The 27470-nt window shown below is 55.9% G+C and overlaps 1 protein-coding gene across 4 annotated transcripts; it reads right to left on the minus strand.

Annotated features, from left to right (window-relative positions):
- Positions 1–256: 256 nt before the first annotated feature.
- Positions 257–26484, minus strand: TTF1 (transcription termination factor 1). 4 transcript variants are annotated; one of them, XR_011382788.2, is made up of 11 exons: positions 26353–26484; positions 22540–23703; positions 19977–20203; positions 17369–17554; positions 16809–16887; positions 14475–14605; positions 12781–13008; positions 5220–5309; positions 4080–4145; positions 1560–1645; positions 257–734 (listed from the first exon to the last, which is right to left on the minus strand). XR_011382788.2 is itself a non-coding variant. In XM_002721947.6 (11 exons), exons 2-11 carry the CDS (start codon positions 23694–23696, stop codon positions 553–555), a joined length of 2439 nt encoding a protein of 812 aa, XP_002721993.4. In that variant the 5' UTR covers positions 23697–23703; positions 26353–26484; the 3' UTR covers positions 257–552. The 4 variants fall into 4 exon arrangements, 3 of the variants coding, with proteins under 3 accessions (XP_002721993.4, XP_089178059.1, XP_089178062.1); XM_002721947.6 differs by having other exon boundaries at positions 12774–13008; XM_089321933.1 differs by lacking the exon at positions 26353–26484 and adding an exon at positions 26168–26299 and having other exon boundaries at positions 12774–13008.
- Positions 26485–27470: the final 986 nt, after the last annotated feature.

The raw sequence follows: 27470 nt of genomic DNA on the forward strand, positions 1-27470 counted from the left end.
GGACGTCCTAGGCGACACACACCCACCCGTGAACACGGGTGTCACGCCGAGGAGGGTGAGACATGTGCGCCATGACAGGTACAGGGCACCGAGACCAGTCTGAGGGAACCGCAGGTCCACACAGCCACCGCCGCTCACCTAACACCCGCCCACACGGAAACCACCGGAAACACGAGGCAGAACGGCGCGCGGCACTGCAATGGTTAACTTTCCCATCTTTGCTGAGCTCGGTCGGAATGAAACACTAAGACGTGGCTCCACCCTTCGCTGCAATCAGGCAGTTTTTGTTTTATAAAACTACGAGTTGTAATTATTTTCATACAAAATCATACAAAAATATACGCTTTTCTTTTTTTCACACTGCAACAAACATAAGTAGAAACGCTAGTAAATTTTCAAAGCACCACAATGGAAGTTATCATTTCACACGTCTGACCGGTGTGCAGGGCAACCTAACAAACGCCAACACTGAACGTCGCGGCGCTCACGCAGCACGTGCGGGAGGCACGCGGCTGCAGGACCGGGACTGGGACCGGGAGCGGCGGCCTCCGCTCAGCCCTGTTCCTCCGGGTCTTCCCCCTCGCTGTCGTCGTCGTAGTAGAAGATGTCGCGGAACAGGAACACCTGCCTGGGTGCCGCGGGCGCCTGCACTGCTCGGCCCTTTCTCGCCAGCTTCTTCTCCAACTTTCCTTTCAGCAGGGGTAGACTGGTCTCGTAAAGGTAGTCGATGATCTCTAGGGAGAACAAAGTGAATTCTGCAGTCACCCGTCTGTGCCATGTCCCTTGTCAATGTCCGAGCCCTGTGACTCCGGCCCCCAAGGCCCTGGTCTACTCGGCTTACTCGCGCTGACTTGCTCGGGTCTCGCAGACTCAGCTCAGGCAGCCACTGCTTTAACCCCATTTTCTAAAGGAGGACACCGCGGCACAGAGACACGAAGAGACTTGCCCCAGGTCACGGAGTTGACGGGATTCACACCGAGGCGTGCTGCCTGCTGCGCACACACAGGCGCTTTACCACGTGCCCCGGGGCCCAGCGCCACTCCAAGCCCGGCCCCGGGAGCTTCCTGCAGAACTCCAGGCCCCAGACTCGGCCCGCATGCCAGGTTCTGTGGGTCTGGGACAAGGTGCAGGAACCCCCTCGTTTTCAGCCGTTCCCCACGCAGCTCTGATGATGGGAGTGTGGGACTTACACATCTAAACCACCCACAAATCCAGCAAAGAGGGAACCGGGCATTCCACACGCTTTCTGGAGCTGTGTGTGGTCTGTGTGTGCACACGTGTACTGTGGGTGCAAGCATGTGGCACGCGCACAGGCACACGTGTGCATGAGCTCAGGCCAGCAAGACCAGCAGCACTCACAGGCGGGCCGTGACCGTGTTTTGCGTGTCCCGTACTTCGCTGAACACGCCGGGAAGCCCAGTCGGGTCGGTACTGCAGTCCGCTAACTGCAGACTGAGCAGCCAAGGCTGCGGGGGTTAGGTCGCTCGCCCACGTGACTCCACCCCCAGCGCACGGCACCAAACGCCGCGTTCCTAACTCTGCAAACGTGCAGAACTCACCTGGGAAAGTCTTGTTCTGCCAAAACGGAACACAGGTGGCCTTCAGCCTATAAAATTTAGTTTGTACGAAAGACGGAGGGACGTCACTTCAGAAAGGAAATGATGCAAAGTTAGTGTCAGCTTAAAAACGTGTCATCTCCGTACTTGTGCCGTAAGCAGAAGACTCGGGCGAGCTCAACCAACAAGAACTTCTGATCCTGAACATGAAATCATCGTGCCCAAAACGTGTGTTAAAAACAGGACACACACGTGGGGCCGGTGCGGTGGCACAGTAGGTTAATCCTCTGCCTGCGGCGCCGGCATCCCATATGGGCGCCGGTTCTAGTCCTGGCGGCTCCTCTTCCTATTCAACACTCTGCTAAGGCCTGGGAAAGCAGCAGAGATGGTCCCAGTACCTGGGCCCCTGCACCTGCCTGGGAGACCCGGAAGCAGCTCCTGGTTCGACTTTGGATGGGCACAGCTCTGCCTGTTGTGGCCGTGTGGGGAGTGAACCAGCGGATGGAGGACCTTTCTCAGTCTTTCCCTCTCACTGTATATAACTCTGCCTCCCAAATAAATAAATAAATAAGATCTTTAAAAAACAAACAGGACGGACACAATGAAACACCACTGTTCATCTGGGTAAGCACAGAGAACTGGAAGGACAGGACGGGTTCTGTTTAAACTGAGACGGTCGGCATCACCAGCTGAGAAGACACCGGGTACGGCAGGCAGGCAGCAGGTGCTGGGCCCCGCCCTGGCGCCTCGAACACAGCAACAGCGGGGCCTCACGGCAGCTCCGCCAAGAAGCTACTGCTCTCGCCCCTCACCTGGGGAGACGGGAAACCGAGGCTGTCCGTGGCAGCACAGCGGGCCTCCTGGCGGGTGGTGCGGCCCAGGTCCTACCCTCCTGACCACCACGCCTGCTGGGCACAGCTGATGCTCCACTCTGCAAGGCTCAAGACACGGATGCTAAGGATGTGCGGGTGTGTTTCAATCTACAGTGCATTTCAGTATTCAATGACCCTAACGGTAACGGTGACTCCAGGAAGGTCGTATCCGTTACTGCAGACGTGAGAGCACCAGATCCTGTCCACTGCTCTTCAGGGCGGCCGGGCACCAGGCTGGTTCCGTACAAGCGCTCCTGAGTAAGACCCGGGACTGAACGCCAGGGCACTCTGGGGCTGCTCCCTCACTTGCTCTAAGAAATGGTTCCGTAGGGCCTTCCGGGGACTGAAGCAGCAAGTGTCGGGGGAGTCTCAGCTTCTTACCAACATCAACTATTTTCTTACGTCGTCTCCCACAGACTTCTCAGGTTAGCAGGGGACAGCACTGTGGTGCAGTGGGTAAGGCCCGCCACCGTCATGCCAGCATCCCACATGGGCAGCAGTCCTAGTCCTGGCTGCCCACTTCCGATCCAGCTCCCTGCTAACGCGCTGATTCCCCCAAGTAATTAGACCGGACAAAGCGCCTGTCTGGACGACTCACTGCCTCGTCACTGAGGCAGAGTATCCACAGACCTCAACGGTCTGCCAAAGTCAGTCTGACTGAATGGCGATGCTTCCTTGTTACAACTAGTTTCCCACTGGAAAACTGGAATGGAGAGGTAGGCCACAGGTATGATGTACCTCCCAAAATCTGCTACTACAAAACACTTAGGTAAAATGATGTACAAGGCTCTGAGAGAGGAAAAAAGAAAAGGAAAAATGAAAAACGTATGCTTAGTTCCCTGAACATCTTATCTGCCTAGCAGCTCAAAGCCACCCCCTTTTTCAAAGATTTATTTTATCTGAAAGGCAGAGTTAGAGAGAGAGAGAGGGAGACACAGATCTTCCTTCGGCTGGTTCACTCCCAAAATGGCTGCAACGGCCAGGGCTGGGCTAGGATGAAGCCAGGAGATCCATCCAGGTCTCCCACACGGGTGACAGGGGCCAAGCACTTGGGCATCTTCCTCTGCTTCCCAGGTGCAGTGGCAGGGAGCTGGATTGGAAGTGGAGCAGCCGGCTTGAACCAGTGCTCACATGGGATGCCAGCGCTGCAGGGGGCAGCTTAACGCTCTGTGCTACAACGCTGGCCCCAGCTCAGAGCCTTTCACCACAGTTTGCCTTTAGTGGGCCTTTAGCCTCGCAGTTAAGATGACTGGATCTACAATGGACTACGGACTTGATTCTGGCTCCTGACTCCGACTTCCTGTTGCTGCAAACCCTGGGAGGGGAGGCAGCAGTGACGGCTCGAGCAAGTGGGCTCCTGCCACCACGTGGGAGACTGCACTGAGTTCCCGGGGCCTGGGTTTGGTCCTGCCCGGCCCCATCTCTTGTGGGCATTTGGGGAGTGGACAAGTGGATGGGAGCTCTCTCTGCCTCTCAAACACTAAATTTAAACAAATATGGTTTTTACTGTGCTAGCAAAGTCAATGTTTTTCAGCCATCATTTAGATAAAACTTCTCTATGCAACATTAATTTCAGCCTTGCTCTTTAAAATCATTTATTAAAAGTCATCTCTACCTTTTAGTTAGCTTAGTATTCAACAAATGGTCTTACCCTATGGCAGCAGCAAGATCTTCCCAGTCTATTTCATTAGAATCTTCCACATTTATTTCATACAACCTATAGAGGAAAAAATACAAATCCAATCTTCACGCAAAAATCAGCATGACGGACATCTCTGTGGACTCAGAACACAAAGAACGGGAAGGCGTCAGTGCCTTTATCCCCATTCCAGCTCCCTCACGCACACGTGTGCGTACACACACACACACACACACACACGCCGAGGTCTCAGTGAAGTGGGCGCCCCAGCCCCAGGGCAGCCCGAGGGCACTGAGCGAGAGAGCTAGACACGGGCTCCAAGCCAGCTCCTCCGTGCTGGTTTCTCGCAGCACACCCACACCTCTGCCACGGAGCAGACACGAGCAGCAGGTCCGCACTCAGCACTCGCTCTGTGCTAACAGCTGCAGGTGCACTAACACACAGCTCACGGGTGGTGAGGACCCGCCCCGTCTACGGACAAGGCGATGGAGCCCAGTCACCAGGTGGTGCTACTGCTGACTGGAGGCCGCCCGTGGCCCTGCCCAGCTGTGCTGCCTTTCCCGGAGGGGAGAGGAGGTACAGAGTCCGGAGGGGAGAGGAGGTACAGAGTCCGGAGGGGAGAGGAGGTAGAGTCGGGAAGCACGCCGGGAACATACAGCTCATGACAGAGAGGAGAATGAGGTGGACACAGCGGCTGCTGCGCTTCCTGTTCCGCGACCGGGGGCCCAGGTCTGCGGGATTCCCGGGCTTCCTGAGACCTGCCCACGTCGTCCCTTCCTTGGAGGCCTCCACAGCCTGCGGGGAGGACTCTGCCAAGGCCCAGGGCCAGCGCGTGCCGGGCAGGAGGGCTCGTGTGACTCCCTCCGGCCTCAGAGATCTCTTGCCCACAGCAGGAGCTTCCGAGGCCTCCCCAGCCACTCACGGAGCACACAGAGTGGCACTTCCCGCTAGCCTCCCACTGACACGATGACTCTCGTGTGCATCAGAGATGAGGAAACCGCGACTCGGAAAGGGGGCTGCGCGCCCACAGTGACAGGCATGGAAAGTTCTGGATACTGGATAACGGAGGGGAACCCCAGTCACTGCAGCGCGGACCCCGCTGCGCCAGCTGCTCTAGGGCTGCTAGGAAGGCAGGCGTTTCTGCTTCCCTACCTTTCGATGAGCTTGATCTTGGCCTGCAGGGCGTTCACGCCGCGGTAAATGTCCTGACCGTGGTTCATCCTCTTGGTTAGGATCTCGGTCCTACGTTAGAAGAAACGAAAATTGGCTTTACTTTCAGGAACACAGCTTCTGTGAAAATCTCCCAGGTTTCTGTCACCTGACACACTACTGACACAGAACTAATTTCTTTCTTTTTTTTTTTTTTGACAGGCAGAGTGGACAGAGAGAGAGAGAGAGAGAGAGACAGAGAGAGAGAAAGGTCTTCCTTTTTGCCGTTGGTTCACCCTCCAATGGCTGCCGTGGCTGGCACGCTGCAGCCGGTGCATCACGCTGATCCTGGTGCTTCTCCAGGTGCTTCTCCTGGTCTCCCATGGGGTGCAGGGCCCAAGCACTTGGGCCATCCTCCACTGCACTCCCGGGCCACAGCAGAGAGCTGGCCTGGAAGAGGGGCAACTGGGACAGAACCCGGTGCCCCAACCGGGACTAGAACCCAGTGTGCCGGCGCCGCAAGGCGGAGGATTAGCCTATTGAGCCACGGCGCTGGCCAGAACTAATTTCTAATTTGTTAGCTCATCTATGCAAATATTTACCAACAACAAGAATATATCTAGTTTCTTAAAAAAAAAAAAATAAGTGGAGGGGCAGGCACTGCGGCACAGCAGGACAGGCTGCCACGTGGGCCTGCGTCCCACACTCGAGTGGGGGTGAGTCCTGGCTACTCCGCCTCTGCTGCAGCTCCCTGCTGATCACCTGGGAAGTGGTCCGACAGCTCAAGCACTGCCACGCCGGTGACCAGGAGAGTTCCTGGCTCTTGGTTTCAGTCTAGTCTAGTCCCAACTGCTGTGGCCATCTGGGGAGAGAAGTCTTCCATCTGTTGGTTCACTCCCCAACCAGTGGATGAAGATTTCTGTGTCTCTCTCTCTCTTTTTTTGCCTTTCAAATAATATACAGATCTTAAATAAAAATCTTGGGGCCGGTGCTGTGGCGCACTAGGTTAATCCTCCACCTGCAGTGCTGGCATCCCATATGGGCACTGGTTCTAGTCCTGGCTGCTCCATTTCCGATCCAGCTCTCTGCTGTGGCCCGGGGAAGCAGTAGAAGATGGCCCAAGTCCTTGGGCCCCTGCACCCGCGTAGGAGACCAGAAAGAAGCTGCTGGCTCCTGGCTTCAGATGGGCGCAGCTCAGGCCATTGCGGCCATCTGGGGAGTGAACCAACGGAGAGAAGACCTTTCTCTCTGTCTCTCCCTCTTACCGTCTGTAACTCTACCTCTCAAATAAATGGATGAAATCTTAAAAAAAAAAAAAAAAATCTTTAGCTAATGCTAAAGGAAACCACGGGAAATGTATTTCTGACTGATCACAGGGCAGGTGGATGTCTCTCACCACGGCCAGCTCTTGGAACGCTGGACGAGAGACAGCTCCGTAAACTGAGAGACGACTTGATGATCTCTCTAGCGCCCGACGCTAATGCTGAAGGAAACGGCAGCCTGCAGTGCCCAGGGAGAGCAGCAGCAGGAGACGTTACACACGTGCTCCCCTTCAAGAGGACCCGGGCAGGCGCCGTGCCGCAGGTCAAGCTGCCACTGCACGCCGTCTCTCGTCAGGGCGGCGGGGACGCCGCAGGTCAAGCTGCCGCTGCACGCCGTCTCTCGTCAGGGCGGCGGGGACGCGGCAGGTCAAGCTGCCGCTGCACGCCGTCTCTCGTCAGGGCGGCGGGGACGCAGCAGGTCAAGCTGCCGCTGCACGCCGTCTCTCGTCAGGGCGGCGGGGATGCGGCACTTCTCCACTTCCCGTCCAGTTTCCCGCTGATGCACACCCCGGGAGGCAGCATCATGGCTCAAGCACTGTGGGGTCTGTCACCCACGTGGGAGACCCAGACCGAGTTCTGGGCTCCCGGGTTTGGTCCGGCTCAGCTCTGGCTGTCGCAGGCGTTTGGGGAAGTGAACCAGGAGATGGAAAGATGGAAGATCTCTCTTTCAAATAAATTAAAAAAAATTTTTTAAGATTGATTTATTTGAGAGGCAGAATTAGAGAGAGAGGGAGAGACAAAGAGAAAGGTCTTCTGTTTATTGGTTCACTCCCTAAATGGCCGCAATGGCCAAAGCTGAGCTGATCCGAAGTCAGGAGCCAGGAGCTTCTTCCGGGTCTTCCACGCTGGGTGCAGGGGCCCAAGGGCTTGGGCCGTCTTCTACTGCTTTCCCAGGCCAGGGCAGCCGGACAAAAACTGGTGCCCATATGGGATGCTACTACTTAGCCACAGTGCTGGCCCAGTAAAAACTTCTTAAAAAGAAAAAAGAGCAGCATCCGCCACAATGTGATTAATGAATCATCAGCTTTTGCGTGTCCGTCCGTGACAGGAGGTATCTGACGCTGCCGTGTCCACGTGTCCCCCGTGACAGGAGGTATCTGACGCTGCCGTGTCCACGTGTCCCCCGTGACAGGAGGTATCTGACGCTGCCGTGTCCACGTGTCCACCCGTGACAGGAGGTATCTGACGCTGCCGTGTCCACCCGTGACAGGAGGTATCTGACACTGATGTGTCCACACGTGACAGGAGGTATATGACACTGCCGTGTCCACGTGTGACAGGAGGTATCTGACACTGCCGTGTACACGTGTCCCCTGTGACAGGAGGTATCTGACGCTGCCGTGTCCACGTGTCCCCCGTGACAGGAGGTATCTGACGCTGCCGTGTCCACGTGTCCCCCGTGACAGGAGGTATCTGACACTGCTGTGTCCACGTGTCCACCCGTGACAGGAGGTATCTGACACTGCCGTGTCCACGTGTCCACCCGTGACAGGAGGTATCTGACACTGCTGTGTCCACGTGTCCACCCGTGACAGGAGGTATCTGACGCTGCCGTGTCCACGTGTCCCCCGTGACAGGAGGTATCTGACACTGCCGTGTCCACGTGTCCGTCCGGAACAGGAGGTATCTGACACTGCCGTGTCCACGTGTCCCCCGTGACAGGAGGTATCTGACGCTGCCGTGTCCACGTGTCCCCCGTGACAGGAGGTATCTGACGCTGCCGTGTCCACGTGTCCCCCGTGACAGGAGGTATCTGACGCTGCCGTGTCCCCCGTGACAGGAGGTATCTGACGCTGCCGTGTCCACGTGTCCCCCATGACAGGAGGTATCTGACGCTGCCGTGTCCCCCGTGACAGGAGGTATCTGACGCTGCCGTGTCCACGTGTCCCCCGTGACAGGAGGTATCTGACGCTGCCGTGTCCACGTGTCCACCCGTGACAGGAGGTATCTGACGCTGCCGTGTCCATGTGTCCACGTGTGACAGGAGGTATCTGACGCTGCCGTGTCCACGTGTCCCCCGTGACAGGAGGTATCTGACGCTGCCGTGTCCCCCGTGACAGGAGGTATCTGACACTGCCGTGTCCACGTGTCCGTCCGGAACAGGAGGTATCTGACACTGCCGTGTCCACGTGTCCCCCGTGACAGGAGGTATCTGACGCTGCCGTGTCCACGTGTCCCCCGTGACAGGAGGTATCTGACGCTGCCGTGTCCACGTGTCCCCCGTGACAGGAGGTATCTGACGCTGCCGTGTCCCCCGTGACAGGAGGTATCTGACGCTGCCGTGTCCACGTGTCCCCCATGACAGGAGGTATCTGACGCTGCCGTGTCCCCCGTGACAGGAGGTATCTGACGCTGCCGTGTCCACGTGTCCCCCGTGACAGGAGGTATCTGACGCTGCCGTGTCCACGTGTCCACCCGTGACAGGAGGTATCTGACGCTGCCGTGTCCATGTGTCCACGTGTGACAGGAGGTATCTGACGCTGCCGTGTCCACGTGTCCCCCGTGACAGGAGGTATCTGACGCTGCCGTGTCCCCCGTGACAGGAGGTATCTGACGCTGCCGTGTCCACGTGTCCCCCGTGACAGGAGGTATCTGACGCTGCCGTGTCCATGTGTCCACGTGTGACAGGAGGTATCTGACGCTGCCGTGTCCACGTGTCCCCCGTGACAGGAGGTATCTGACGCTGCCGTGTCCCCCGTGACAGGAGGTATCTGACGCTGCCGTGTCCACGTGTCCCCCATGACAGGAGGTATCTGACGCTGCCGTGTCCCCCGTGACAGGAGGTATCTGACGCTGCCGTGTCCACGTGTCCCCCGTGACAGGAGGTATCTGACGCTGCCGTGTCCACGTGTCCACCCGTGACAGGAGGTATCTGACGCTGCCGTGTCCATGTGTCCACGTGTGACAGGAGGTATCTGACGCTGCCGTGTCCACGTGTCCCCCGTGACAGGAGGTATCTGACGCTGCCGTGTCCACCCGTGACAGGAGGTATCTGACGCTGCCGTGTCCACGTGTCCACCCGTGACAGGAGGTATCTGACGCTGCCGTGTCCATGTGTCCACGTGTGACAGGAGGTATCTGACGCTGCCGTGTCCACGTGTCCCCCGTGACAGGAGGTATCTGACGCTGCCGCTCTCACAGCCATTCAAGTTTACGGGTTTGACAGGCATCACGTCAGCACACTTCAATGCTACTGAAGCTAAGTCCACATTCAGGGTCCCAGTCTCTTATGTTTTACTTAAATTAAAAGAGAAACTTTGCATGTTAACTTCACAGTGCTGGCTCTGAGGCAGCACCGTCCTTGGTCATGCCCCCGCCCCGCCCTGTTAAACAATACCACCTTGTTTTCAGTGCACATTGAGGTGAGGGAACACGGATCTGCTGGTTCACACCCTGAATGCCTGGAATGGCTGGGGCTGGGCCCGGCCAACACCGGGATCAGGAACTCAACCCAGGTCTCTCCCACGGGCAGTGGGAATCACTGCTGCCTCCCAGGGTGCACCTGGCAGGAAGCTGGAGTCAGGAGCAGAGCTGGGAATCCAACCCAGGCTCTGACGTGGAATGTGGGCATCCAGACACCAAGCTGAACACAGCACCTCTCCTTTTTAAAAATAATCCATGTGAACGGCAGAGTGACAGAGGGAGAGGAGAGGAAAAGGGAGAGAGAGAGACGGAGAGGGAGGCATCAAGATCCTCCGTCCACTGTTCCACTCCCCCAAAGGCTGCGACAGCTGAGGCTGGGCCAGGCCAACGCAGGAGCTCCAGCCTGGTTGCCCACATGAGTGGCAGGGACCCAGACCCTTGGCCCATCCTCTGTTGCTTCCGGGTAATCAGCAGAGAGCGGGACTGGAAGTGGAACGGCCGGGACTCCGATACGGATGACAGCATCACCAGCAGCGGCTTAACCCTCGGCCCCAGAATACCAGCTCCACTCCTCCTTTTTAACACTGACACATCATCCTCCAGTTTAGGGTTGTAAACCCACTCTCTCTTTAGCCTAAAATACATGGGTAGAAAAGACTGCTTCAGGGCCAACGCTGTGGTGCAGTGGGTTAATCCTCCACCTACAGCACCGGCATCCCAGTTCGAGTCCAGTTCGAGTCCCGGCTGCTCCACTTCTGATCCAGCTCACTGCTGTGGCCCGGGAAAGCAGTGGAGGATGGCCCAAGTGCTTGGGCCCCTGCACCCGCGTGGGAGACCTGGAAGAAGCTCCTGGCTTCAGATTGGCATAGCCAATTAGGGAGTGAACCAATAGCTAGAAGATTTCTCTCTCTCTCTCTCTCTGCCTCTTTTCTCTCTGTGTATAACTCTGAATTTCAAATAAATAAATCTTTAAAAAAAAAAAAAAAAGACTGCTTCATGCACATTATACCCTTTTCCATCCCAAACCTGATCCATTCTTTGTAGTTTATTTCCAAGTGTGTGACTTCTATTAAAATAAGCATGGTGCAACAGGCTTGTAAGGTATGAGTGAACCAGCAGATGGGAGTTCTCTGTCTCTCCCCATCTTTCTCGGCCCCCCGCCTTCAGAAGGAATAAATCTTAATAAAGAAAGAGAGAGACACAGCGCGAGCTCCCTGCATCTCTGCCTCCCGGCTGATCGTGTGACCCTGACATCCTCTTGCCTCATTTGATGCCTGGACCACTGGGCCCCCGATCTTTGTGAACTGTAAAGTGAAGTAAATCTCCCCCCCTAAGTATCTTCTACTTTAGCTAACGTATCGAAGAGCTGACAAGCGCAGTGTCCTCCTGGGGCTGGAGAAGCTGCACAGGCAAGGCTCACTGGGCACGCTCAGGCCTGCACCTGTGTCCATGTGACTGCCGCGGCCTCACTTCAGACGGAGCCACGGGAACTGCTGAGCTACAGAGTTCAATGAAACGCAGAGCTGTTACTGGGCACCAGGTGTGCGAGTTCTCTTCTGAACATTAGTTTCACAATATTTTGTTAAATGCTGCAAATATAACTCTTGTTTAACAAAAGAATTAGAGACAAAAAATTCAAATTCTTTAAGAGGAAGCCACTCCTCAATGAGTCAGGGCGCACAAGGGTAATTTAAATCACCTGCCAACGCCTCGGGGCTGGAGGTGATCACTCCTGGCACGTACGCTGTCTACGTGGCAGTTACATTGTTTTTTATAATTTATTTATTTATTTGAAAGGCCGAGTTAGAGAGAGAGAGAGAGGTCTTCCATCTGCTGGTTCACTCCCCGGATGGCTGCAACGGCCAGAGCTGAGCTGATCCAAAGCAGGAGCCAGGAGCTTCTTCCGGGTCTCTCACGCAGGTGCAGGGCCCCAGCACTTGGGTCATCCTCTGCCACTTTTCCAGGTACAGTATTAGGGAGCTCGATTGGAAATGGAGTAGGCAGGTCTTGAACCGGTGCCCACATGGGATGCTGGCATCCCAGGCAGTGGCTTTCACCCACTATGCCACAATGCCAGCCCCAGTTACACATTTTTTAAAATATCACCTTTTATTTTAACAAGAGGCAGAGACACTGAAAGACAGACAGACAGAGGTCCTATCTGTTGGTTTACTCCCCAAAATGGCCAGGCTGAACCTGGGAGCCAGTGACTCAATCCAGGTTTCCCACGGGGGTGGCAGGGGCCCAACTATTTGGACAGTGCCTGATGCTTCCCAAGATCCAGATTAGCAGGAAGCTGGAATCGGGGACGGAGCTGGGACCTGAACCCACAGACTCGGACACATGACGTGGGCACCTTAACTGTTACATCAAAGCCTGCCCCATACTCTTTCCTATGTTTGCAAAATTTATCTGAGCAGATACAGACAGAGGGAAGAGAGGGCGAGAGAGGGAGGGAGGGAGGGAGGGAGGGAGTGGGAGTGAGAGTGAGAGTGAGAGTGAGAGTGAGAGAGAGAGAGAGAGAGAGAGAAGGAAGAGTGGTTCTGGTTCACTCCCCAAATGCCCACAATGGCTGGGGCTGGGCCAGGCGGAAGCTGGGGGCAGGGAGCGCAATGCAGGTTTTCCACATGGGCGGCAGGAACCCAACTCCTTGAGCCATCACGGTGTCTCCCAGAGTCTGCACTGGCAGGAGGCTGGAATCAGGGCCTGGAGCTGGGGCCTCTGATGCGGGACACGGGCGTCCTGACCGGCATCTTGGCAGCTAGGCCAAATGCTCGCCCCCACTTCCATATTCTCAGTAGCTCCACTCCCAGACCCACGGCCAGAGCGAGACCATCCTGGTCAAATCTATGTAAGAAACCTTAAAACTTACCACTTACTTTTACACTGCATCCAATTTCTGGTTTCCACTTTAGCTTCCACTTCTACCCAAGATATGCCCTTGTAGAGCTTTTCCCGCACAATTGACAGGCGCCTTTCAGGATTTTCCTGCAGTTTAGAATCCACCTCTTCTAACTCCTGGAGAGACATTTTCTTTAAAATCACTTCCTTGACAGCCTTGATTAGTTTCTGGGTTTCCGTCTTACTCCAAGCACCATGATTTATTTCTACAGACATAAAAGGACAGTCTTGCTTTTTGCTGCCAAACACAGTATTAAAAATGATAAATCAGATACTTCCCAGATGTGCCACAGGGCAGGATCTCAACTGCACCAGCCTAAAACTGTCACACATGCTCACGTGCACAAATGAGATTGCCAAAGCAGTCATGGATTCTTAACAACCAAAGCCCAAAGCTACTAAATAGTAAACTCTTTTCTTAATTTTTTGTGACTTCAAAAAAGTTACTTTCCCTGGTTCTGGGAGCGATGTCTCTTGCATGAGGTTGTGAGGACTGCAAATATTTACTGTATTAAAAAAGAAAATAGTGCGATGACTTTTATTTCGCAAACGTGCCTTCCCCCAAGTTCCTAGGGTGACATAACCGCCCAGTAACTAACACAGTGTGTGATGATGATGGTGCCCTAGGATTTCGGAGGCCAGTCATCCATGCAGGCTGTCACAAACCTCAACGGTTCACTCACGATTTAGATGGATTTAAAAAAAAAAAGACTTATGTTATGTATTGGAAAGGCCATGGCTGGGCCAGGGGCTTCTTCTGGGTCTCCCATGTGGGTGCAGGGGCCCAAGCACTTGGGCCACCTTCTGCTGCTTCCCCTGGAGTGTTAGCAGGGAGCTGGATCAGAAGTGGAGCAGCCAGGACATGAGGAATGCCAGCATGCCGGCCCCAATCATCTAGATTTTGCTTCTTTGACATTCAAAGAATTGGCTGCACTGCTCTACCCGCGTGGCCAGAATATGCAGGCCACTGTCCACACAGTAACCCCGACTGAGGGGGTTTCTTAAAGAGCGGGTGTTTTAATGTGAAGACTTGAACCAAGGCCACTGTTTATGAAAGAGGAGAAAACGAGACCAGAGGTTTGGGAAAAGGCCCTGCCTGATGGGCTAAGTGAACAGCTGGCCTCCCTCCCACATCCCCTGAACTCCTGTGCCCACGTCCACCCACAGGGCAGCTTCCTTGGGAACCAGTCCACGGCTGTTACATTTGGTATGAAAGTGACTGGAGTGGTGGAAATCATCCTTGTCGGTAAAAGCTACATGATTTCACCAAATACACGAGAACATGAAATGAATTAGCAGAGGGAACAGCTTAAAAAACAACAGCGAGGGGCCGGCACTGTGGCGTAGTAGGCTGAGCCTCTGCCTGCGGCACTGGCATCCCATATGGGCGCCTGTTCAATCCCAGCTGCTCCTTTTCTGATCCAGCTCTCTGCTTACGGCCTGGGAAAGCAGTGGAAGATGGCCCTGGCTTCGGTGTGGCCTAGCACCACCTGTTGTGAACATCTGGAGAGAGAACCAGCAGATGGAAGCTCCCTCTCTGTTGCTCCCTATTATCCGCCTTTCAAATAAATAAATTTTAAAATAAAAAACCCAGCACTCTCAAAGGGGCCTGGAAACTTCTGGCCACTAGAAAGTACTCCTCGACCGCGGTGGGCCTGAGGCCCCCACTTACGGCTGCTGATCTGGGAGAACTTCAGGGCCACGGACAGGCTGCTCCGGGACACCATCTCGCCAATCTTCTTCCAGTTGTTTCCGTGGAGAGTGTGGTATTTCTTCAACTTCTCGGTATCTCTTTTGCTGTACCTACGAGAAAGGGGGGCATGCTTTACAAGTCAGACCAGGAGATCAAAATCGACACAGGAGTCCCCCACTACCCACACACAAGTAATCAGCACAGCTACATGGACTTTTTATCATCAGAAGGACAAACGTTTTAATTCTAAAAATCTCATTTCCCCACGAATTCTCACAGGTAGAAAGTGGGACCTTGGCTGCCAACAGTAATTTGCCAAGAGCATTCTGTGGAGTCCCGATTCAAAGGGTGTCTCAGTGGATCTCCAGACAGGGCCTGCTCACAGCTGGGTGTCTCAGTGGATCTCCTGACAGGGCCTGCTCACAGCCAGGCGTCCTCAGTGGATCTCCAGACAGGGCCTGCTCACAGCCGGGCGTCTCAGTGGATCTCCTGACAGGGCCTGTCACAGCCGGGCGTCTCAGTGGATCTCCTGACAGGGCCTGCTCACAGCTGGGCGTCTCAGTGGATCTCCTGACAGGGCCTGCTCACAGCCGGGTGTCTCAGTGGATCTCCTGACAGGGCCTGCTCACAGCCAGGCGTCTCAGTGGATCTCCTGACAGGGCCTGCTCACAGCCGGGCGTCTCAGTGGATCTCCTGACAGGGCCTGCTCACAGCCGGGCGTCTCAGTGGATCTCCTGACAGGGCCTGCTCACAGCTGGGCGTCTCAGTGGATCTCCTGACAGGGCCTGCTCACAGCTGTGCAGCCATGGTGGTGGGGAGGAAGGGAGCGCAGAACTCGGTCGGAGGGGGGAGGCTACCTTCCTCCAGGGAGACCCCTTTTGGTAGAGACTTTACAGAAGCTCAGGCAGTGCCATTGCCGGAAGCCCAGGTGACACAGGTGACCGGGCAGGAGCCACACGGTGAGGGTGACACAGGTGACCGGGCTGGAGCCACACGGTGAGCAGAGTTCGGCCGATGCTACCTAGTTCACCTCTCGGCCTCTCAGAGCTCAAGCACATGGGCCGACGGTTGCTGGTCTTTTTTTTTTGGGTGGGGGGAGGGTGGTTCTGGGAGGAGCTGATGACTTCCTGCTTATCCCTCTGTCCCTGAGCAGATGGGCACAGTGCTTACCTGTAGTCAACACTCGATCTATCTGTTTCTTTATTTCTTTTTTTAATTTGACAGGCAGAGAGTACTCCCACCTGCTGGTTTCCTCCCCCAAGCCCCACAGGAGCCAGGAACCAGAAACCCAATCTAGATCTCCCACATGGGTGGCAGGGACCCAGTCCTCGAGCCATCACTGCTGCCTCCCAGTCTGCCCTGGCAGGAAGCTGGAGTCAGGAGCTAGAGCTGGAAGCTGAACCCAGGCACTTGGGTGGAGGTGGCAGGCATGGTAACTGACAGTCTCAATGTCTGCCCCAGATGTTTTTAAATTTGGAATGCTGGAAACAAATGACAGGTAGGCATTCTGTTTGGGAATTAGGGCGGCAGGACTGATAACCACATCAAGCTCTCTGCACGGCACTACTGAACTGCAGTTACAGGATCAAATGCTAGTGGCTGACCTCCACCTCCCAATCTTTACCGAAGACCCGGGGAATGACGCTGAGTGTCGAGGGAACACCCTGCCGAGGAGGAGTGCCTGGAGCTTACTATGCAGCAGAGCCACAGCAGCGAGCTCACAACGTAGTGGAGGCAGAGAAGACGTGAGTAACGGAGAGACAGGCGGGCTGTGGCGAAGCTAAAGACAAAGTGTAAGAAGCAGAGGATGCAAGGAAGAGTGCACACGAAGTTCCCTGAAGAGCAGGAAGTCAGAACGGGCCTTGAAGACGCGCACCTGACCACACACGCTGGTTTCCCAAGGACTCCTTGTGCTTTTCACTTCTCATCTACAGCTGTGGATATGTCGATTTTTAAAAAAATATATTAGTTTATTTGAAAGGTAGTTGGCGGGGGGGGGACCTTCCATGCACTGATTCACTCCCCAGCATGGCCACACCAACCAGGACCAGGCCAGGCTGAAGTCATGCCTGGAACTCCATCTGGGTCTCCCACATGGGTGGTAGGAGCCCAGGCACTTGGATCACCTTCCGCTGCCTTCCTGGGCGCATTGGCAGGGAGCTGCATAGAAGTGGAGCAGCCGGGACTTGAACTGGTGCTCACATGGGACGCTGGTGTCGCAGGCGGCAGCTTAACCAGCTGCGCCGTAATACTGCCTGAAATGTCAGTTTTTTGTGTCCGCAGACTAGAGAGAAGTTCGAGGCCTTTGCTTACCTGCCTTTGTAATTGTTGACATCGAACATCTTCTTCGCTCGGTAGTACACGAGTTTCCAGGGCCGGGCGATACCCTTACCTGCCATCAGAGGAAAGCGGTCAGTGCGGCAGGAGCCACTGTCCCTTCCTACGAGGGACACAGCACAGCCCCTTAACAACACTGACTGTCCCAGGCCTCGCGCCGGGGCGGGGCGGGCAGGTCACCGGCCTCGCGGGGAGCTCTCTGGGGCTGGGGAGCAGACGCACACGATCACCAGCTCCTCAGAGACTTCTGCAAACCAGACATTCCGTACTCAGGGGCTCCAGGGCCTGGTGTGCTCGCTGCGTGGGGAAGACCCTTAGAAGCCAGAGTAATTTTACCATGGTTTGGATTGAGGCTCAGGAACGGTATTGTGGGGGTCCCAGGCTGCCGGTTCCCTGTGAGATGAACACACAGCTTTCCAGAGCAAGCCTCCCTCAGCCCGCTCTACGGATGGAGTGCTCCCGATGGGGCTCGCTCACACACACACACACGCACACACACGCACACCGGGATGAAACAGCGCTGTTTCTCAGCTCACCGATGTGCACTCGGAACGCGTGTCTTCTCTTTAAGCTGGTGACCCTGGCCTTCTCCTCTGGGTATCTGTCTGTGTGCAGCAGTTTGTCTGCGCTCTCAATTCCCGTCAGCGACAGAAATTCCTCCACGTTTTTCTCTAACTGCTTGTTCTCCTTCGCAGAAAACTTACCAAATTTAATAGCGACACCTAGGATTCAGAGGGTTGGGGACAGAAAGTTATGTCAGTAATGCTACGGATTCTTCCACAAGAAATCAGAACCCTAGTGCCACGGGCGCACCCTGCTGGTGCACCTGACACTCCCTCTCCCCATCCACCCGGGAGACAGACCTTTTCTTCAGAGGTCAGCCCGACCACACCCTCTCGCCTCCGTCCTTCCTGGCCACCCTACTCCCCACCATCTTTCCTGCTTCATCAATGTTTTTAAAACATTTATTTATTAGAAAAATAACACACACATATATATTTATTAGAAATTCAAATAGCATTGAAAGAAAAGTCCACCAGAAACTGCCCTTGGGCATTTAGCCTGGTGCCCACATCCTACGCTGGAGTACCCGAGAGAGAGAGAGAGAGAGAGAGAGAGAGAGAGAGAGAGAGAGAGAGAGACAGAGAGAATTGACTGAGATTTTCTGTCCTCTGGTTCACTCCCCAAATGGCTGCATAAATCAGAACTGGGCCAGGCCAAAGCCAGCAGCCAGGAGCTTCTTCCAGGTCTCTCACATGGGTACAGGAACCCAAGGGTTTGGATCATCTTCCACTGCTTTCCCAGACAAATTAACAGGGAGCTAGATCAGAAAGTAGAACAGGGGCCAGCACTGTGGTGTAGTGGGTAGAGCCTCCGCCTGCAAGGCCAGCATCCCATGTGGGCACTGGTTCAATTCCCAGCTGCTCCACTTCCGATCCAGCTCTCTGCTATGGCCTGGGAAACCAGTAGAAGATGGCCCAACGCCTTGGGCCCCTGCACCCACATGGGAGACCTGGAAGAAGCTCCTGGCTCCTGGCTTCAGATCAGAGCAGCTCCGGCCATTGTGGCCAGTTGGAGAGTGAGCCAGCGAATGGAAGACCTCTCTCTGCCTTCTCTCTTTGTGTAACTCTTTCAAATAAATAAATAAATAAATCTTTAAAAAGTAGAGCAGCCAGGACTTGAACCAGCGCCCATATGGGATTAAGATGCTGCAGGTGGTGGTTTAACCAGCTGCACCACAGCACCAGCCCCTCCTAGGGCTATTTTTAAAACATTTTATAAAATGCATACTTGATAGCTTCAACCCAGAATACACCAGTACAATGGGGTCATTTGCTACCGCTCTATAGGCTGTGTGCTTTGCTTTGGCTTCATTTGCTTATTTTCCTGAACTAATCTCTTCAACCTGTTTAATTCCACCAAGCTAATGCTTCTCATTTTACTTTGAGTTTATTTTCATTTTATTTGAAAGGCAGAGACAGATGGAGAGGGAATCTCCCGTTTGCTGATTCACTCCCCAAACTGCCAGGGTTGGGCTCTGCTGAGGCCGGAAGCCCAGATTCACCCCAGGTCTCCCCCCTGGGTAACCCAAGTCCCTGAGCCATCACCTGCCGCCTCCCGCAGTGGGCAGCAGCAGGAAGCTGGGACCCAGGCACTCCAGTGCGGCCTGCGGGCACCCTCAGCGGCATCCTGATGCTGTGCCCAGGGGCTCTAGCAGGTACCACTGCCTCCTGCTTTGCTTTTCCAAAGGCCCACACAGAGACACTCAGGATACTTGCTCATTGCAGTACACGGCCTTCAACCTGCAGCTGATTCTTAGACCCAGGGGCTTCCAGGACATTCTTTTTTTTTTTTTTTTTTTTTTTTTTTTGACAGGCAGAGTGGACAGTGAGAGAGAGAGACAGAGAGAAAGGTCTTCCTTTTGCCGTTGGTTCACCCTCCAATGGCCGCCGCGGCTGGCGCGCTGCGGCCGGCGCACCGCGCTGATCCGATGGCAGGAGCCAGGAGCCAGGTGCTTTTCCTGGTCTCCCATGGGGTGCAGGGCCCAAGCACTTGGGTCATCCTCCACTGCTTTCCTGGTCCACAGCAGAGAGCTGGCCTGGAAGAGGGGCAACCGGGACAGAATCCGGCGCCCCAACCTGGACTAGAACCCGGTGTCCCGGCGCCCAGGACATTCTTGCAACACAGTGCAATCAAGGAGGCCAGGGTGGCCCCTCGAGACCACGCCCACTACAGCCAGCTCGCCCTCAGAGGAGTCTCTCGGGGAGACGCGGGGCCTCACCCAAGGTGCTGATGTTAATCTGAGGATGTGTTAGTTACACTACGGCTGTGTGCTTCCGCTTCTGTATCCTCATCCCCTGGAGTGTCTCAACTAACCTCCGTGCCTCCTCCTCTTCCAGTACTCGTCTCCTAGCCTGGGGATTGCTGGCCCGTCTGGCCCCGTTCCTTGCCTTCTTTACTAGAAATTGGGCAAGAAGGAAAGCAGGCACTTCGTTTTGTGAATTTCAGAACTCAGACACAGCGACTGGTAGGACAGAGGAGCTGCAAGCAGCTACCGGAGGCTTCTGGGGCGTCAGTAAAACCCCAGTCACCTGCAGAAGAAAAGTCACCGACAGAGCAGCCAGCAAGGTGCCGCCGGCTCACCTTGCGCCTTAAACTCCCGGAAGCGCTCCAGGTCATCCCGGTACATGCGCTGAATGGTGGCGGCCGCCCTGCGCTGGATGTCAGGAATGAACTCCCGGAGCTGCTGCACGGCGTAGTCCAGGTCCACCTCGGGGTCCCGCGCGTCCCTCCCGGCTCCAGGCGAGCAGCTCTCGTCAGGATCAGCAGCTGGCTCCCAGGTAGCCTCCTCTTCATCTGCAGGTTCGAACCTGGGGGGTGATCGACACCCACACATCATTGGGCCCAAACAGCTTTTAAACTCTTCCTCAAACAGCTCTAAGACTGCCAGTGGTAGAGCTGGCTGGGAGCTGGGGATGGATTCAGCTGCGGTTTCCGAGCCCCGCGGTGACCCGACGGGCCCGGAGTGAAGTCAGAGGCGGCCAGAGGCCGTGCGGGCCTGTGCAGTGCTTGCTCACCTTGTTAGCTCTTTGTTAAGACCCGGAGTTCTAACGAGGGAAGCTCTCTTCTGCCCCCACCAGGCTCAGGACACATCTCCCCCAGCCTCTCGAGGAGGGCCGCTTTATACTACACTGGCTGCCAATTTAGTTACACCAGCGTTCTCCTGCTGGGACTGTGGTTAGCGATGGCCTCAGTGTTCCTCTCGCTCAGCTTCCTTGTACCCAATTCAGTTCACCCCAAAGGTTCTGTCATATCTCTACTCTCCTAGCACGTTCAAGTCTATCAGTTGACTTCTCAGATAACACTGGGCGGAAGGCACCAGCTTTCAAATGGCCCACAGCCCAGTGGAAGTTCATCACAGCCCTGGAATACTCCTGCCTCACCATCAGTGCTCCAAAAATATTCCCAACAAGCTGGCAGTAGGATGCGGCGGGCCCGCGGGCCCAGAGATGACCATCACCACCCGAGGTGGCGCCCTGCTCCCGTGACTTTTCCATGAAACAAGATACATGGAAAAGTCACTTCATAAAAATGGGGAGAGAATCGCACTGAGACCCAGGAACTGTGAAAGTGGTTGAAAAAACAAAAAAACGGCCGGCGCCGCGGCTCACTAGGCTAATCCTCCGCCTAGCGGCGCCGGCACACCGGGTTCTAGTCCCGGTCGGGGCGCCGGATTCTGTCCCGGTTGCCCCTCTTCCAGGCCAGCTCTCTGCTGTGGCCCGGGAGTGCAGTGGAGGATGGCCCAGGTGCTTGAGCCCTGCACCCCATGGGAGACCAGGAAAAGCACCTGGTTCCTGGCTCCTGCCATCGGATCAGCGCGGTGCGCCGGCCGCAGCGCGCCGGCCGCGGCGGCCATTGGAGGGTGAACCAACGGCAAGGGAAGACCTTTCTCTCTGTCTCTCTCTCTCACTGTCCACTCTGCCTGTCAAAAAAACAAAAAACAAAAAAAAATAAAAAAATAAAAAAAAATAAAAAAAAAAAACAAAAAAACAAAACAAAACAAAACAGAAAACAGTATACTCAAATGACATTTATATAAATAATGAAACCAGCCGGCGCCGCGGCTCACTAGGCTAATCCTCTGCCTAGCGGCGCCGGCACACCGGGTTCTAGTCCCGGTCTGGGCGCCGGATTCTGTCCCGGTTGCCCCTCTTCCAGGCCAGCTCTCTGCTGTGGCCCGGGAGTGCAGTGGAGGATGGCCCAGGTGCTTGGGTCCTGCACCCCATGGGAGACCAGGAAAAGCACCTGGCTCCTGGCTCCTGCCATCGGATCAGCGTGGTGCGCCGGCTGCAGCGCGCCGGCCGTGGCGGCCATTGGAGGGTGAACCAACGGCAAAGGAAGACCTTTCTCCCTGTCTCTCTCTCTTACTGTCCACTCTGCCTGTCAAAAAAAAAAAAAAAAAGAAACCTAAATTTTTTATGTTAGGGAGAATTCCTTTTTTTTTTTTTTTTTTTTTTGCTAGTTTGTAGCATTCTAAGTGTTACATATCGAGCCATCCCTACGTATCGAGCCATCCCTCCAGCTGCAAGACTCCAGACAAAGGTAATTTTGTGGGTCTTTAAAACAGCTTTTTTTTTTTTTTTTTTTTTTTTGACAGGCAGAGTGGACAGTGAGAGAGAGACAGAGAGAGAAAGGTCTTCCTTTGCCGTTGGTTCACCCTCCAATGGCCGCTGCTGCGGCCGGCGCACCGCAGATCCGATGGCAGGAGCCAGGAGCCAGGTGCTTCTCCTGGTCTCCCATGGGGTGCAGGGCCCAAGCACCTGGGCCATCCTCCACTGCACTCCCAGGCCACAGCAGAGAGCTGGCCTGGAAGAGGGGCAACCGGGACAGAATCCGGCGCCCCAACCGGGACTAGAACCCGGTGTGCCAGCGCCGCAAGGTGGAGGATTAGCCTAGTGAGCCGCGGCGCCGGCTTAAAACGGCTTTTAAACATGAAACTTCAGAGGGGAGTAGCTCTGGTGGAAGCCGTATCTGGTCACCCTGTTTCAAACACGAGGCGCTCACGCCGCCTGCTCGGCCCACTGTCACGCGGTGTGCTACTCTGCACAGCGATGGCCTGGCCCGTGGGTTTCTGCCACTCACTGCACCGGTGCAGACCAAGAGGCAGGGTCGGGCACACCCGGGAAGGCACGCGGCCGCGCATTACCTACGCACTGCTTCCACGTGCTTCTTTCTGGAGCGGGCCTGGGTCTTCTCCTCTCGCGGCCTGTGTTTCACACGTTCTCTGCCCGTGGCACCGTCCCCCTGCGGGGACTCAGCCGGCGCCTCCTCAGAGTCCCCGGTGGGCCGTGGAAACCTGTCGCCGGCCGCTGCCGCACCGCCCTCGGAGCTGTGCCGCTTTTTCTTCGACCTTTTCTTCCCCCTGTGGGGCGCCTGGACCCCCACAAGCACATCACCGCTTTCCGCCGCCCCGGCCTTGCTGGCCGCTTTCTTCGGCCTTGCAGGGGACGCCTCCCCAGGACGCGCAGGCCCGGGCGGTGCCTCCAGTTGCGGGTTCCTGCGTTTCTTCTTTCTCTTCTTCGACCTGTGCTTGCTCACAGAGCCTGGCAGCTCTGCACCTTCCCCATCTGCGCTGGGGGAAAGCAGGGCCTCCTGCCCCTCTGACTCCGCGTGGGGCAGCGTGAGGCTCGCGTGCCGGCTCCCCCGGCCGGCGTCGGGGGAAGCAGCTTCCCCGGGACGGTCTTTATGCTTTTTCCTCCTGACTTTGTGATGACGGGCGTGCGCCCGGGGAACTGCACGCGGCACCTCTGCTTCCTGCTTGGACGCTGCCTGCTTTTTCCTCTTGCTCTCACCAGCGCAGCCGAAATCCACATCCCGCTCCCTGGCTGCCTGCTTTTTCCTCTTGCTCTCACCAGCGCAGCCGAAATCCACATCCCGCTCCCTGGCTGCCTGCTTTTTCCTCTTGCTCTCACCAGCGCAGCCGAAATCGCCACCCTCCCTGAAACGCCTCCCTGTGTCCCCGACATTTTCCTTATCCGCAGGGTCCTGTGTAGCACTTGCTTCCTCGCCCGCCCCTAAAGCGCTGTTTTTTCTCCTTTTATGTTTTTTGGATCCAGGGGCGGCCTTCCCAGTCCCCTCACAGATTCTGGATTTCTTTGGAGGAGGGGAAAGGAGCCGCTCGGAATCCTGTCTCCGCTTCCTGCTCCTGGTTAGCTCGGGCTGCCCGCCCGCCAGCGCCGAGTCGCTGAGCCTCTCACGGCAACGCTTCTGATGTCCCTCCTTGGACGAGCAATGCTTTTTCTTTTTCTTTTTCTTGGCAAGAACCGGCGTGCGGATTTCAAATCTGCTCGACTCTTCCTCCATTTTATTCCTGTAGGGAAATGTGACAACAGTTTACTTTTCCATGTTAGACGTCAGCCTCAAGGGAGGGAAATCCCAGCAAAATGAAACTGTATGAGCCTGCATCAGATTATGTTACACGACACCAATGACACCGCTTGAAGTGCACGGGAGGAGCCGGCGCTCTGGTGTAGCAGGGTAAGCCTCCACCTGCAGCGCCGGCATCCCATAAGGACGCCAGTTCAAGTTCCCACTGCTCCATTTCCAATCCAGCGCCTTGCCAATGCATCTGGGAAAGCAGAGGAAGATGGTCCAAGTGCTTGGGCCCCTGCACCCACGTGGGAGACCTGGAAGAAGCTCCTGGCTTTGGATCAGCGCAGCTCCGGCCATTGCAGCCAATTAGCGAGTGAACCAGCGATGGAAGACCTTTCTGTTTCTCTCCCCCTCTCTCTGTAACTCTGCCTCTTAAGTAAATAAATAAATCTTCAAAAAAAAAAAAAAAAAAAAAAAAGAAAAGAAAAGAAACATCCCGTGGTGACAGGAATTTTCAGGTACGCGACCATCGTACAGGCCCGTCGCGGACTGAAATGCCCGTGGCGCCTAACTGCAGGAGCAGAGATGGACCTCACAAACGAGGCGGTGAGACACACGCCTTTGCAAACATCGCACTCCACTCCTTGCTCTGTATCGCTTCTGAATTCGCGAGATATTTACTGGACTGTGTAACATCATTCACGGTTCGACAATCGAAGCAGCCTGCTTCCTTGCCCAGCACTCACGTTCCGGTCAGCACGTGCTGTTTCCATTAACAGCAGGTCCACAGGCGCTGTCCCGGGATCTGCAGGCTGGGTCCTCCGCACGCCTGCTGCAGAGGGCAGCTCTGAGGACGCCTGGCCCGGCCTCCACAGGGCAAGTCCCTCGCCCCACTGAGCTCCGCCCCGGCCCGGCCCTGCAGGGCACCCGGCTGGGAGCTCCCACAGGAGACGCAGAGAGACGAGTGGGGACTTCGAGGTCTCTATGTGGCAAGAATGAGTGCCGTAAGTTGTCTGGGTGCTCAGAGTGACTAGCAGACTGTATCACGCACCCCAGACCCTGCACCTGGCCTACCACCTGGCTCGTCAGAGGAGCTTGCTGAATATTTTCTGAAAGAATTAATGTTTTCTGAGAACAGCTGGAGACAGAACTCACAACTGGACAGACGGGCACCACCGTGAACACCTGGGTCAGGCCCCACTGTGGTTGGGGGCTGGGCGCTGGACACCGCCCCACGGCCGAACTGTATCCTGAGGTTCTGCTGGCAGACAGCAGACACTAGCCACACGAGGCACTGAGCACGCAAGATGTGACCAGACCAAAGCGTGCCCAAAACTCCAAGATACACACTGGAGTTTTTAAAAAGTTTTTACTAAGAGGCAGACACACACTGCCCATCCACTGGCTCACTCCTCAAATGCTGCCCGGGCTCGGCCAGGCCACAGCAGGGAGCCGGGAGCTCAGTCCAGTTCTCCCACGCGGGTGGCGGGGACTCCGGCCACCTCCCGGGCTGTGCCCTAGCAGGAAGCGGAATCAGGAGCTGAGCTGGGACCCGGGCATTCCGACACGGGGAGCTCGGAGGCGGTGAGTTAACCGCTACGCCAAACACCCCCCCTTCACGCTGCGGGTCTTGAAGACTTAGAACAAAGCAGGAAAAATATCTGATTGATAATTTTTATATGCCGATTTAACGTCAAAACGATAGCCTGGGCATTCCTAATTCCTGGAACGGCTCTTGAGGTGGCCACTAGCAACGCGACATGCAAGTCTTGGGCCAGCACCGCTCCACTGCTCCGCAGTTCTTCAAACAACGGTTTACCAGCTGTTTGCATTCTGCCTCCCTCTCTCACTTCCGGCAGACACGGTGGACCAGAAACCCGCTGCGCACCAGACCTGGCATCTGGGGCCCTCGTCTCCCTGCCCCGCCACAGAGGAAGTGGCCAAGCTTTGCCTGCAGGGGCCTTCGCTGCGCGGGCCTGCGGTGTCAGCCTCCCCTGCACGGACGCCCTCCAACCATCGCTAGTTTCTTGCACCGGGGGAGGGGCTGCAGCCGTCTTCTCATCCCGCGGTCCCACCCGGCTGTCCACCTTCCTCCCAGGCACAGCAAGGCGCTTCACGTTTTTCTAAAGGGACGGGAAGAGTGGGGAAGTGGAGGAGAGGGAGGAAGAGGGGAGAGGGGAGGGGGAGACGGGGATGGGCGAGCAGGGCGCGCGCGCGAGCGCTCCCCGGCACCTGCTCACTCGCCAGACGACCGCAAGGCCGGGCCGAGTCGGCAGCAGCCGTCCCTGCCCTGCGGCTGCCCCGGGGCCCCACGCCGACCCGGCGGCCGGAACGGTCACTCCCCGCCCGGCCGGGACCAGCCCCAGCCGGGGCCCGGACTCCCTCCCACGTCGGAGCCGCAGCTCTGTCAGCCAACGGCGCAGGAGCCAGCCACAGCGAACCTCCCATCTCTCCCCACACACCCTCGCCTCGGACCCTGAGGTCGGGCCTGGGCCGGCAGCGAGGACCCGGGCGCCAGGGACCGCAGGCCAAGGGCCGGTCTCCCGGGACAGAACAGACGACGGCGCCGCTCCTTCAGTATATGCGCATTAATAAAAAGGAAAAAGAAAAAAACCTCAAACAACCAAAAACCGCGCTTTCAACGTACCATCTGAGCGAGTCGCCACCTTTCTTTCAACCCGGAAGTGCTGCGCTGGTGGAAGCGGAAGTACCTGCGTCACTTCCGTCCCCCTCGGCGTCACGCTGCCATGGCAACAAGGGTGCCACCGCGGGGGGGGGGCGCCCCATGGTGACTCATGCGCAGTTGTCTGCCCAGTGTCCCGCGGGCTTTTTGGAGTGGGGTAGAGCGTGCTCCGAAAACTACGAAAATAAGACAGATCATTACATTGTTTTAGTAATTCATTCTGCTTTCAGTTTATTCAACAAGTTTTTGTTGAGCTCCATCTGTGGTCCAGGAAAGACAACAAACCAACCAAGATAATTTCAGATTCTCCTATTAGGAAATCAAACAGTAATGTGATGGAGAATGATTGGAGCACTGGGTGATGCTTTAGGTGGAAAGTAAGGCTTTAAAAAATGTATTTGAGAGAGAGAATGAGAAAGAGATTCCATCAGCAGGTTTACTCCACTATGGCTGAGGCCGGGAGCTGCATGCAAGTCTCCCACACGGGTGCAGGGGCCCAAGCACTTGGCCCATCTGCTGCTGGGAGCTGGATCAGAGGCGGGGCAGCAAGGACTGACACCCATCTGAGACACCAGCACTGCAGGCGGTGGCTTTACCCGCTAGGCCACACCACCAACCCCCCAAGGAAGGTTTTCAGAGGTCTGAGGTTTGAACGGAGCTGTAGATGAAAAGGGCAAGCAAAAATCTAGGCAGGAGAGCGTTCCAGACAGGAAGCAAAGGCCTGAGCTGGGTGGCTGGAGGAACGGGGGGGAAGGCTAGGACAGCTGGAGCACAGGGAATGACCGGGACAGTGGTGGGGACAAAGTCAGAGGTGTGGCAGGGCCCGATGGACGCTGAGCAGGGATAAAGTCTTTTTTAAAAAGATTTATTTTATTTATTTGAAAGACAGAGTTACAGAGAGAGGGAGAGAAGAGAGAGAGGTCTTCCATCCACTGGTTCACTCCCCAAATGGCTGCAACGGCCAGAGTTGGCCGATCAGAAAAGGAGCCAGGAGCTTCCTCCAGGTCTCCCACGTGGGTGCAGGGGCCCAAGGACTTGGGCCATCTTCTACTGCTTTCCCAGGCCACAGCAGAGCTGGATCC

Source organism: Oryctolagus cuniculus, chromosome 1, assembly GCF_051225735.1.
Source record: "Oryctolagus cuniculus isolate XC-2025 breed Fujian yellow rabbit chromosome 1, ASM5122573v1, whole genome shotgun sequence".
Classification (NCBI taxonomy): Eukaryota; Metazoa; Chordata; class Mammalia; order Lagomorpha; family Leporidae; genus Oryctolagus; species Oryctolagus cuniculus.

Bases quoted from the DNA above. Each gene is read 5' to 3' on its own strand.
- TTF1 (XM_002721947.6), bottom strand. From the start codon at position 23,696: ATGGAGGAAGAGTCGAGCAGATTTGAAATCCGCACGCCGGTTCTTGCC. The intron at 1,646-4,079 runs GTAAGACCATTT...TCCTTTCTGAAG, and splicing joins GATCTTGCTGCTGCCATAGG to TGACGTCCCTCCGTCTTTCG. The intron at 735-1,559 runs GTGAGTTCTGCA...TGTTCTCCCTAG, and splicing joins GCAGAACAAGACTTTCCCAG to AGATCATCGACTACCTTTAC.